This window comes from Suricata suricatta, chromosome 16 (genome assembly GCF_006229205.1).
Source record: "Suricata suricatta isolate VVHF042 chromosome 16, meerkat_22Aug2017_6uvM2_HiC, whole genome shotgun sequence".
NCBI classification, from domain to species: domain Eukaryota; kingdom Metazoa; phylum Chordata; class Mammalia; order Carnivora; family Herpestidae; genus Suricata; species Suricata suricatta.
Window position 1 is genome coordinate 44731260 of NC_043715.1, and position 12957 is coordinate 44744216.

At 53.4% G+C, this 12957-nt stretch overlaps 1 protein-coding gene across 1 annotated transcript in view; it reads left to right on the forward strand.

Moving 5' to 3' along the window:
* RYR1 (ryanodine receptor 1) overlaps positions 1–12957 on the forward strand; it is an 89356-nt gene that overhangs the window by 8733 nt on the left and 67666 nt on the right. The window contains exons 13-24 of the mRNA XM_029926159.1: positions 3714–3849; positions 3931–4026; positions 4111–4229; positions 5173–5306; positions 5806–6047; positions 6601–6793; positions 7777–7993; positions 9506–9610; positions 9819–9922; positions 10304–10387; positions 11198–11505; positions 12230–12432. Coding sequence (XP_029782019.1) covers positions 3714–3849; positions 3931–4026; positions 4111–4229; positions 5173–5306; positions 5806–6047; positions 6601–6793; positions 7777–7993; positions 9506–9610; positions 9819–9922; positions 10304–10387; positions 11198–11505; positions 12230–12432 — 1941 coding nt within the window. The remainder of the gene's footprint in view (positions 1–3713; positions 3850–3930; positions 4027–4110; positions 4230–5172; positions 5307–5805; positions 6048–6600; positions 6794–7776; positions 7994–9505; positions 9611–9818; positions 9923–10303; positions 10388–11197; positions 11506–12229; positions 12433–12957) is intronic.

The following is a 12957-nucleotide window of genomic DNA, read 5'->3' on the forward strand; positions in this document are numbered from 1 at the left end:
GGCGGGGCCTACGGGCCGGACGGGGCCGCGGCGCCGGGGGGGGGGGGGGGGGGGGGGGGGGGGGGGGGGGGGGGGGGGGGGGGGGGGCGGAGCCTGAGGCACCTGGGGAAGTATGTAGCGGTTTCAGAGCCGGCGGGGCCTGTGTAAAAAGGCGGGGCCGCAGGCCTTCGGGGAACAAGTGATGGGGCGGGGCCTTGAGGAGGGAGGATTTGGATGGCGGGCAGGGCCTTGAGGGAGAGGCAGGGCCTTTGTCAGAGCAGGGGCGGTGCCTGTGGGAGCAGAGATGCAGCCAGAGCGAAGTGGGTGGAGCAGACTGTGTTCCTTTACCCGGGAGGGGGGCGGGGCCTAAGTGAAGGCCTGTTGGAGGCGAGGCGTGTGGAGCCAGCAAGGTCTGGGAAGAAGTCTGAGGATGAGGCTGCGGGACTCAGCTGGATGGGTCCGTCGGGGCTCGGCCTGAAGTTGGGAGGATTGAATCACAGTGGGGCACGGGGCTAGGGGCAGGGCCAGAAGGTGGCTTTTTGGGTGTCAGGGAGGGTCCTTCGCTGGAGTCAGGAACTGGAGGTCCGTGTGTTCTGAGAGCAAGAAGGGAAGAGATGTGGAGGGAGCTCAGTTCAGCACGGGGTCAGAGTGAGGGAGACCGCCCTGCGTGGGAGGAAGGGACTGGACAAAGTTCTGGAGGTCTGATGTCCCCATTGGGTGATAGGGGAGCATGTTCATTTAAAGGTTTACAGCTGGCCCTCCTCCTCTCCAGAGACTCCCAATCTGATCCAAAAATGGTAATAGTAACAAAAACAAAACTTATTTGTGGAGTGGAATTAGTATATGCCAAACGTTTAGAGCTGTACCAGCACATAGCAGATGATATATAAGTGTTAGTGGTTATTATTACCTTGAGTTTGGCTTTTATTATGTGCTAAGGGTGCTATATACATGACGTCATCCTGATGACCCCATGGGGTTGTAATTCCCATATTACAGATGGAAGCTCAGAGAGATTAAATAACAGCCATCTACACAACAAATATGCTGAGGGATATAGCTGTCAACAAAACAGACACAAATCTCTGTCTTTATGGAACTGACGGGAGGATAGGTGATGATTAATAAAATAAGAAAATTATATGGGATATAGGATGATAAGTACTGAGAAAAAAAGTAAAGAAGGGAAGTGGCAGGGAGTGCTGGGGTTGTCCCAATTTAAAATAGAGTGGTCGTGGGGCGCCTGGGTGTCTCCGTTGGTTAAGCGTCCAACTACTGGTTTCGGCTCAGGTCACGATCTCATGGTTTGTGGGTTCGAGCCCCACCTCAGGCTTCATGCCGACAGTGCAGAGCTTGCTTGGGATTCTCTTTCTCTTTCTCTCTAGACCTCTCTCAAAAATAAATAAATAAATGTTTTAAAAAATTCTTAAAACAGAGTGGTTAGTGGGTGCCTGGGTGGCTCAGTCATTTGAGTGTCCAAACTTTTGATTTCTGTTCAGGTCATGATCTCAGGATGGTAGGATCGAGCCCAGTGCTGAGCACCAAGCATGGAGACTGCTTAGGATTCTGTGTATCCCTCTCTCTCTGCCCCTCCCCTGCTCACGGGCTCTCTCTCTCTCTCTCTCCCTCTCTCTCTCTTTCTCAAAATAAATAAATAAACTTAAAAGAAAAATAAAATAGGGACAGCTGGATGGCTCAGTTGGTTGAGCACCCGACTCTTGGTTTCAGCTCAGGTTATGATCTCATGGTTTACCGGGTTCGAGCCCTGCGTCCGGCTCCTTGCTGCCAGGGCAGAGCCTGCTTGGGATTCTGTTTCTTTCTCTCTGCCCCTCCCCCACTCACCCAGCCACTGTCTCTTTAGTTAAAGAATAAATAAACTTTAACAGAGAGGAGGATAGAGGGGAGAGCATGTGCACAGGGAGGGTGCTTGGCAGGTTCTAGAACCGTGAGGACGCTGGGGGGACTAGGACAGGGTGAGCTCGGGGCAGAGTGGGAGGAGATGAGGGCAGAGAGGTGACAAAGGCCAGGCTCCGGGTGAGGACTTTCGCTTTGGGAGCCCCAAGAGGGTTAGGTTCCCTAAAATCAAACTAGTTAGTGGCAAAGCCACTCTGTGTGACTCCAACCTGGCTGTGCCCTTTACCCCCACGTGCTGCCTCTCTTACTAGCAGTAGGGGCTCCAGCATGGAGACACAGTGATTGTCACAGTCACACTCTATGTCATGGCTAAAAGCTAGAAACGGCCCAAATGTCCACCACTGGAATGGATCCGCAAATGGAGCAGCTTCTCACAGCGGACAGCATGTGCATACTACTCAGCAACGAAAACGAAGGGATGATAGCCATGGGAAACAGTGTTCTTGAATCTTCAAACAGGATACCCAGCCGAAGACTCCATGTCCAAAAGAATGCTTATTGTGTATGCCAAGTTCAAAAGCAGGCAAAGCTCAGTTAGGCGGCTTACTGATGCGTTTGTAGGTGGTAAAAACCGAAAAGCAAGGAGAGGTTTCTAAAAAAGTCAGGACGGTGGTTATTCCTAGAGAGAGGTTTGCGTGACCCGGAATCAGGATGGCCTCCAGGCGGCATCTGCGTGGCTGGCAGTGCTCGCCTTCCGGGCTCGGGTCATGGTTCCACAGGTGTTCTCTGCATCCGTGGAACCAGACGCATCTGATGTTTGTTGTGCACAGATTCTGTCTTTGCAAATTTGCCTACTAGCTAAAATCCACTCGTGACCCGCACATCAGTACTTGTGGCCTCATTGTGGTCATGTGTGAATGTGTGCATAGTGGCAAAAAGTTTGTGTCGGTGACCCTCGTGTTCCCAGCTGAGGCTGAACAGGTGATGCTCCGCCTCCTTGTCTCGGTTCTCATCCTGTGAGCAAGTGTCCTTTCCGTGGTATATTTAGTGCCACATTTTTCACATGCTGGTGGGGTTTTTTTCTGTTGAGTGCGCTGTTCAAAGTGGCCCCCAAGTGTAGGGCTGAAGTGTTGTGTAGGGCTCTCGAGGGCTGCAGTGTGCCTTACAGAGGAAACGCGTGGTGGATAAGCTCAGTTTAGGATGAGTTATCGTGCTGTTGGCCATGAGTGTAATGTTAACGAATCAACAATATCTAGTGAATCAGCGTCGTTAAACGGACACACATATACATCAAGGTTATGTATTAATTGACAAAAATGTGACTCAGAGCAACTCCATGCGTTTTCCCCGGGAGCAGGGAGTTGTTTGGGATTTGGTAACTCCGTGTTCATGGTGATGTCACAGAACCTAACTAGCGTGGATAACAAGAACCGACTGTGTGTATTGCGTGTGCTTTTCTGTATGTCTGTTAGAATTCACGATAAGAGAAGACAAAGTTTAAAATGTAAAATGCAAAGGAAAAGAGAAGATCTCTCAGGTGGTTGGTGCGGAGAGTAAACGGAGCCAGTTAGGACCCGGAGATGGGAGGCTTGGAAGTGGGTAGGATGGAAAGACAACCTCAGGAGGGAAAAGCACAGTCAGTCCGCGTGTCAATAAGGATGTATTATGTTGAGAACCGAGGCAGAGAGGACAGGGACGGGTGTGGGGAGCTGAGGAGAGGAGGGTGATGGGAGTGAGCAGGAACAGGGAGCAAACGGTGTTGGATCTGGGAACGTAGTCGCAGGCTGCTGAAGTCAAATGAATTAGCAAATCCGAGAAGGGCAAAGAGAGAGGGCTTAGGCCTCCCATGGTGACCCGCCCTGTATTCCCGCCTCCCCCAGGGGATGCTCTCCCTGGTCCTGAACTGCATCGACCGCCTGAATGTCTACACCACTGCTGCCCACTTTGCCGAATTTGCAGGGGAGGAGGCAGCCGAGTCCTGGAAAGAGATTGTGAACCTGCTCTACGAACTCCTGGGTAAGGGGCCCAGTCCTGACTCCCCCCAGAGCACCCCAGTGCTCAGTGCCATCGGGTCTGACTCCTCTTTCCCACCCTCAGCCTCTCTGATCCGTGGTAATCGTACCAACTGTGCCCTCTTCTCCACCAACCTGGACTGGCTGGTCAGCAAGCTGGACCGGCTGGAGGCCTCCTCAGGTAGGAGAAGCCAGGGGGAGGGGACAGGGCCCAGGGCCGGGGAGGGCCACAGTCATCTCACCTGTCACCCTGCCACCTTCTCAGGGATCCTGGAGGTGCTGTACTGTGTCCTGATCGAGAGTCCTGAGGTCCTGAACATCATCCAGGAGAACCACATCAAGTCCATCATCTCCCTCCTGGACAAGCACGGGAGGAACCACAAGGTCGGCCCCTCGCCCTGCCCTCTTGTCCCCTGAGCTCTGGACCCTGGCCTTTCCCCGTGGCCCCGGAATTCTCCACCTCCCTCACTCCCTTTCTCCTCCCTTGTCTCTTACCTGGCCTCCACTCCCACGTGCCACCATCTCAACACAAGGGTCTTGAACTTTACAGCTCTTAAATGGCTTCTGGGCCACAGGTGTGGTTCATTAGCTCTCTGAAACCTTTTTATTTTTTAATTTCTGATTTTGTAGACTTTATATGGGCTGGGCATACACTCTCCAGCTTCCACAGGTCCTACCTCTTCCGACTGAATAGCTTCTTTTATTTTTAATGTTGATTTATTTTTGAGAGAGAGAGAGAAGCCGAGTGTGAGCAGGGGAGGGGCAGACAGAGAGGAAGACACAGAATTTGAGGCTCCAAGCTCCGAGCTGTCAGCACAGAGTCGGACATGGGGCTCGAACCCATGAACCGCGAGATCATGACCTGAGCTGAAGTCGGACACTTAACCGACTGAGCCACCCAGGCACCCATCCCCCCACCCCTCACTGAACAATTTCTAACCACATCACACATGTACATTATCCACCTGGACCCTGAAGACACACGGGTGCCATGCCTGCTCCTCTAAAATCTCCTCCTGACCCGTGTGCTCTCACTAACCAACCTTTTCCCTCCTCCCTCTGACCCCTCACCTCCTACTCCAGTCTCTCCTTTCTTACAATGCCCATCCCTTACCCCAGCTCCATGCCCCCCAGCCTGACCTTTCTCTTTGACCCTTGGCCTTTCTTTGTGAGCCCTGACCTCACACTTCCGCCACCTCCTCACCCGTCAAAATCTCCACCTCCTGTCCTGGCACATCATCCTTAACTTCTGACTTTTCACCCTGGACCTTGCACAGACTCCCTGCCCTGGTGCTCTCACAGCCTGACCTCTGGCCTTGACTTCCAGGTGCTCGATGTGCTGTGTTCTCTCTGTGTGTGCAATGGCGTGGCTGTGCGCTCCAACCAAGATCTCATTACCGAGAACTTGCTCCCTGGCCGTGAGCTTCTGCTGCAGACAAACCTCATCAACTATGTCACCAGGTCGGGCCTCTAACCCCTGACCCCAGACCTCTTAACCCTTTCCCAGACTCAGAGGCTCCACAGCCAGGTGGCTGTCCCTCCCTCTATCTCCCACCCCAAGACTTGATCCCTGGTCCTCACAGATGTCCACGCCTACCCCAGCTCACCCCTGGCCCCTCTCCTCTTGTCCTCTCTCCCTCCTCCATTTCTGCCTCTGTCTGTTCCTCTCTCTATACTTTTATCTTTTTCTGCATTTGCTCTTTTTTTCTGTCTCTCTCTCTCTGCATCTGTCTCTCTCCATTTCTCCTCCATTTCTTCTTCTCTGTCTCTCACCCATCTCTCTCATCTGTTTTCTGAGGTCTCTGTCTCTGCATTCTCTCTCTCTGTCTCCATGTCTCTGCCTTATGTTTTTCCTGTGTGTATCTCTCCTTCTCTTCTCTGTTTCCCACCCCCACCCCTGCAACGACCTGGCTCTGCTCCCCATCTCTCCCTCACCCCCTCCTGTCCGTCTCTCTCGCAGCATCCGCCCCAACATCTTTGTGGGCCGAGCCGAGGGCTCCACACAGTACGGCAAATGGTACTTTGAGGTGATGGTGGACGAGGTGGCTCCGTTCCTGACAGCTCAGGCCACCCACCTGCGGGTGGGCTGGGCCCTCACTGAAGGCTACAGCCCCTACCCAGGTGGCGGCGAGGGCTGGGGCGGCAATGGGGTCGGCGACGACCTCTATTCCTACGGCTTTGATGGGCTGCACCTCTGGACAGGTACCTGGACCCTCCACAGGGCTCTCATCCCCGACCATTGGCCCTAGAGCTTCTGAGATTCTCACCACACACCTTAGGCTTCTTGGGATCTTGATCCCCACAATAGGCCAAATTTTGACTCCTTATTCCTAATTTTCCAAGACTCCGACCCTAAAGCTTCCAGAATCTTGCCCCTAACCAGTTTCTTCATAGTCTCTAGAACTCTGACCCCAGGAGATATATGATCCCTGACGCAAGAGATCCTTGAAACCTGACCAGATCATCATGACCTCTGACCTTTGACTTCTGACCCCCAAGGGTTCCAGAATTGTAACTCTGGGGGTGCTTTAATTTCTGACCCCACGGCTCTCCGGATCCTAACCTCAGGGGAGCCTTGACCTCCTCCCTTATCTCAGAGCTCCAGGACCCTCCATGGGGACACCTGATCTTAGGGTTTCCAGGATCCAGATCCCATGGGAACCTCTAATATCTGCCTCTTGCCTCTTGAGAGACTCTTGACCAATGAGGTCTTGAGAGCCCTGACTTTGGACTCTTCCCTGTGATCCTGGTGCAGGACACGTGGCACGCCCGGTGACTTCCCCAGGGCAGCACCTCCTGGCCCCTGAGGACGTCGTCAGCTGCTGCCTGGACCTCAGCGTGCCATCCATCTCCTTCCGAATCAATGGCTGTCCTGTGCAGGGCGTCTTTGAGGCCTTCAACCTGGATGGGCTCTTCTTCCCTGTTGTCAGTTTCTCGGCTGGTGTCAAGTGAGGACTTGCCTTTGCCCCCTTGCCAGGACCCTGACCTGGAACTGTCCCAAGACAACTTCCCTAGTTACAGCATGGCCTCCTATAAGGCCAGGATCCAGCAGCCTACCCTCAGGACTGACTGGTCAGATCCCTACGTGAAGGTCCCAGTGATCTCTACGTGGTCCCAAACACTTTTAGTGTCCTCCCAGTGATCCAGACCCTCTGAATGACCTCAGCTTCTTTCCAACCCCATATCCTTCCAGTGACTTTCACGTGTCCCCCAAATTGTACAATGACCTTCTAATAACGTTTCCAGTTAATTCCCAAATGATGTTAGAGTCTCCCATGACTCTATGTCATTCCAATGACCTCCAACTGACTACAGAATCTGACAGCTGTCTTCCAAAGACCTCCGACCCTCCCAATGACCCTGCCCCCAAATTATCTTGGACTCTCTCAATGATCCATGCTCTTAACAGCTTTTTGGTGATCCCAGAATCTCCCAGTGATCTGCTAATCACTCCATGATCCCCCAGTGACTGTAATTCCTCAATATCCCCAGTTATTTCAAAAATCTCTCAGGAACTCAGTCTTTTTCCGATGCCCCCAAGCTCTGTGAAGAGCTTCCCAGTGCGATTAGGGTCATCTCATAGCTACACCAGATTCTCAGTGATTTCCAAATGACCTTCTTGGTCTCCCAGAAACCTCCCCCAAATACTCTATTAAGTCAAGGTCTCTTCCACTGGGCCCTCCTATGACCTTGCATTAACTCCCCAATGAACCCACACTTCCCTTTTTTTTCCCAATGATTCTTATTGACCTCAGACATTCTCTTTGACCTTATATTTTCCTTTTTGACCTTAAATGACCTCCATGACTCTATGACTGCCTGGCGATCTTTCCCAGAACCTTCCACAGATCCCAGGATCGCTCCCTTACCCACACTGAGCACCGATTCTGCCTGTAATCTGCCTCACCAGTGACCCCAATCTCCCACTCAGGGTGCGTTTCCTTCTTGGTGGCCGCCATGGTGAATTCAAGTTCCTCCCTCCACCTGGCTATGCCCCATGCCATGAGGCTGTACTCCCTCGAGAGCGACTTCATCTGGAGCCCATCAAGGAGTACCGGCGGGAGGGGCCCCGGGGGCCCCACCTGGTGGGCCCCAGTCGCTGCCTCTCACACACCGACTTTGTGCCCTGCCCTGTGGACACTGTCCAGGTACCGCCTGCCCTGCAAGGGTTTCCTGGTAAGGCAGACTCCCGTAGGAGTCAGGGAGGTGGGGAGCATATTTGGAAGCTGGGGATGTTGTTGTTTAACAGATTGGGAAACTGAGGCAGAGTGGAGGCAAAGAACTCTTTGAAGACAGAATCCTACTTTCTGGGAGTTGTCACTATAGCCCCCTAAAGAAAAGACATTATTAAAGTTTTATTTGTTTATTTTTTGAGAGAGAGAGAATGAGAACATGTGCATACGCACCAGGGAGGAGCAAGGTGAGAATCCCAAGCAGACTGCTCTGTGCTGTCAGTGCAGAGCCCCATGTAGGGCTCGATCTCACAACCTGTGAGAATCATGACCTGAGATGAAATCAAGAGTTGGATGCTCACCCACCTGACCCAACCAGGTGCCCCAAGAAAGGAGGATTATTGCCCCTGATTAACAGTTGAGGAAAGTGAGGCCCAGAGAAGTTAAGCAACCTGAACAAGCCACACAGCTGATTTGAACCCAGGTGCTGGTTCCAAAGCTTGAGATCTTTTCCACTAGTTTGTTGGTATTCCTTCCATCTGGGCCTTCCCACTCCTCCTTTCTCAACTTGAACTCCCCACCACTCCCCCAAACATTTCCCTATCTGAGGTCACATAAGTGTGTTCAAGAGCTTGACCGTGAGGGTCTGATTTTCAGTGTTACCACAAGTATGTGTCTTTACTTCTCTGGGCCTCAGTTTCCTCATCTGTGAGGAAAGGGGGATAACATGTCCTCAGCACAGTCCTGAGGAAATAGGAAGTACTCAATACAGTTAGTGTTATCAGTAGTAGTAGTGATATTATTTCATGAGAACTTGCCATCCCCCTTTAGCCAGGACAGAGCCTGGGCCTCCTTCTGGATGTCTCCCTCCTGCTCCCCTCAGCTTGTTGGCCTCATGGGCTGTCCACTTGGCCTCCTGGACATCCCTCCCATCCCCTCCCCTTCTCCCCATGGCCTGCCCTGGTCCGACCCATCATTATCTCTTATCTGCAGAACCGCTAACAACATAAATATTAATTAGGCACCTACGGTGTGCCAGGCACTTACATAAACTATGTAAGACTGAGTAGCTATCTGGATTATATCACTGAATCCTCATGAGGCAAGTATTGTTCCTATCTTCATTGTACAAAGAAGGAAAGAGACTCATCCGTTGATTCAGCAACCACTTTCTGAGCATCTGCTCTGGGCCTGGCTCTGGGCTCAGCTGGGGAAGTGATGGAAACTGAGGCAGCCGCAGGTCCTGTCCTCATGGAACAACCAGTCCAAAGGGGAGATAGTCACGTTCCCAGATACGTCCTTAATGCTGTGATCCTAGGTCCTTCCTCAGCCAGGTGTCGACTCTGGTGATGGTGGTGAGGAGCAGGGCTCAGAATAGCAGGGAAGGTCTGGGGGGACAGTCCAGGGCTCACACATGCTCTTGGGGAGAGGGGTCACGGCGCAGCCTGCAAGGAACGCAGGGATCTCACGACCATTCCCTACCCCCAGATTGTCCTGCCTCCCCATCTGGAACGTATTCGGGAGAAGCTGGCAGAGAACATTCATGAACTCTGGGCGCTGACTCGCATTGAGCAGGGCTGGACCTACGGCCCGGTGAGGGGCTGCCCGCAGCGTGAGGGAGTCAGGCTCGACTCGCCACTGGGGGAGTGATGGGGAGGGACTGGGGGAAGGGACTTTAGGGCATCAGGGCGTTCTTTGGGTTCTTGTGGCAGAACGAAGGGTAGCAGGTCAAGGGTCACAGTCTGGGAGTGTTGGGGGGAGGGAAGGGGACCCCGAGGCATTGACACTGGGGTTTCTCCAGGTTCGGGATGACAATAAGAGGCTGCACCCATGTCTTGTGGACTTCCACAGCTTACCAGAGCCCGAGAGGAATTACAACCTGCAGATGTCGGGGGAGACACTCAAGTGAGGAGGGTACCAGGGAGCAGGGGCCTGGGGCTGACTGCTGGTGAGGAGGGGGGCAAGACAGGACAGGGATCGTGAGGCAGAGACTGACAGAGGCATAAAGAGAGCTAAGCACTAAGAGAAAGACAGAGACACAGAATCAGGGGAAGAAGTGGACAGGAAAAGATGGACACAGTCAAAGAGATACAGAGACAAAGAAGCAACGAAAGCCAGGGGTCAGAGAGACAGAGACTGGGACGGAGGGATGGGGACAGACACCAGAAAGTCAGAGCAAGAGACGGGAAGAGCTGGCGGGTGGGGGAGGGGGGGAGCCAGGCTGGGGGAGAGGAGGCCATGAGGAGGGAGGCTGTGTGGGGTGACCCTACCCTCCCCCCGCCCCAGGACTCTGCTGGCACTGGGCTGCCATGTGGGCATGGCGGATGAGAAGGCGGAGGACAACCTGAAGAAGACCAAACTCCCCAAGACGTGAGTGCGGGTGGTCCGGGTCCCTCTGGGGAACAGAGTAGGGGAGCTGGGGATGACGAGGTAAGGGCTGGGTGGTTGAGGGGTCTTGTAGGGAGGCTGAGGTCAGAGACAAAGGGTCACAGATTAGGGTGAAGGTCATAGGAACAGAGGTCAGGGGTCAGGGCTCTGAAGTCAGTGGTGAATGTCCTGAGGAGGTGTCAGGATTGTGGAGTCAGGAGTCCCAGAGGGACAGTGGGTATGAGTCAGGACCCAAGGTCAAGGTCTGCCATGGAATTGGGGAAAATGAGAAAACAGAGGTAATTTCTTCCAAGTCAGAGGCAAGGGGTCAATAGAAAGAGGTGAGAAGCTGTTGGAGTCATAAGTAAGGGACCCTAAAATTAGAGGTGAGAGATCAGAGATCCTGGGGATAGAGGTCAAGGTTCAGAGGTCAAGGACTCTAAAGCCAGGAATTTGAAGTGATAGGCTTCTGAAATCAGAGGTAAGAAACCTCAGAGTTAGAGGTGAGAGGTCAGAGTTCCAGGGTTAAAGAGGAGGCTCCAAAAATCACAATGCAGGGGTCAGAGGTCAGAGGTCAGTGAAATAGAACCCTGACTAGGGTCGCAGGATCCTGGGTAAAGAAGCCAAGTATCTCAAAGCTTATTCAAGAGCCATAGACCCCTGATATCAGAGACCAAAGGTCAGCAATTCTAAAACCCAGAGCTCAGGATCATGGCATCCTGGGAGCAAGGGTCAGAAGTCAGAGATTCCACGGCACAGAGCTCAGAAGTGGAGGTGAGGGTCTGGTCTCCCCAAGCCCTGCCACACCCACAGGTACATGATGAGCAATGGGTACAAGCCGGCGCCACTAGACCTGAGCCACGTGCGGCTGACACCGGCGCAGATGACACTGGTAGACCGGCTGGCAGAGAATGGGCACAATGTGTGGGCGCGAGACCGCGTGGCCCAGGGCTGGAGCTACAGTGCCGTGCAGGACATCCCCGCGCGCCGAAACCCTCGCCTCGTGCCCTACCGGCTGCTGGACGAGGCCACCAAGCGCAGCAACCGGGACAGCCTCTGCCAGGCTGTGCGCACCCTACTGGGCTATGGCTACAACATCGAGCCGCCTGACCAGGAGCCCAGTGAGTGTGGGCCTCGGGCCCCTGACCCTGACACTGACTCTGACTCTGACCCTGACCCCAATCTTGACCACTGACCTTGATCATACGCAAGCCCTGCCTGGGCTATACCTATAACTCTGAGCTCCCAGATCAGGAGCCCAGTGAGCACGATCCCGATCCCTGACTCCAATTCCTGACCGCCAGCTAGGTAGGACCCCTCCCCTCTAACCTCTGGACCATAGCTACAACATGGAGCCACCCAACCAAGAACGAGAGAGCCTCTAACCCCTACCCTTAACCTGACCCCTGACCTCTCACTGCCTCCCAATCTCAGCCCCATCCCGGCTGTGGTCCCCAACCCCAATTCCTATCCCCGCCTTGAGCCCGACTCTGACACTCCCTCCCTGATCCAGCTCTCGATGCTTAAGTCTAAACATCAACCCTAATCTTAACCCTTAAACCTAGACCATGACAGTGACTGACCCGGCTATCTGTCTCTGTCAGCATCTCTTTTTTAGGGTTCTGACTGCTAAGGAGAGGGGGTGGGGGAGGAGTCTCACTGACCGGGTCCTTTCCACCTCTGGCCAGTCTGAGATTCGCCAGTTCTTCTCCTGTAACACCAAGAAATTGTCCCTCTTCCCCCAGACTCCCAAGGCCCTTACTTTCCCTGGTGTCTCCTGCCCACCTCTCAGGGCCTTGGGATCCACTTCCCACCCAGCCTCTGACTGCCTGGCCCCATCTGTAGGTCAGGTGGAGAGCCAGTCTCGTTGGGACCGGGTGCGCATCTTCCGGGCAGAGAAATCCTATGCGGTGCAGAGCGGCCGCTGGTACTTCGAGTTCGAGGTGGTCACCACGGGTGAGATGCGAGTGGGCTGGGCGAGGCCCGAGCTGCGGCCTGACGTGGAGCTGGGAGCTGACGAGCTGGCCTACGTCTTCAATGGGCACCGCGTGGGTATCTCCCTGGACTCTTTTCTGCCATGCCCTGTGGTCCCTCTGCAGAGCTCATACGCTCTAGCCCTGTCTGTGTCCCACTGTCCACTCATCCATCTGTCCATCCATCCGTTCATCCCTCCCTCTCCATCCATGCATGTATCTATCCATCATCCTTCTCTTTATCCAATCTGTCTGTTCATCCATCCATCTAACCACAAATCCAACTATCCATCCATTTATCATCTGCCCAGATAATCACTTAACCATCCACATTTCCATCTGTTCATTTATTTGTTAGTTCAGCCATTCTCTTATTTAAGCAATTTGTGATTTCACTTATCAATCAAATCATTTGATGCATGCATCCATCCACTCATCCATGTATCCACCCAACAACCTGTCCATCCATCCACCCACCCATTCACCCATCTATCTGTCTATAATTCCTTCCTTGTATCAACCAAATGAGAAAACAATGTATCAGCCAATGCAGAGTAAGCTCCTATTCCATTCTTCCATCTGGCCATGCGCCTGCTTGCC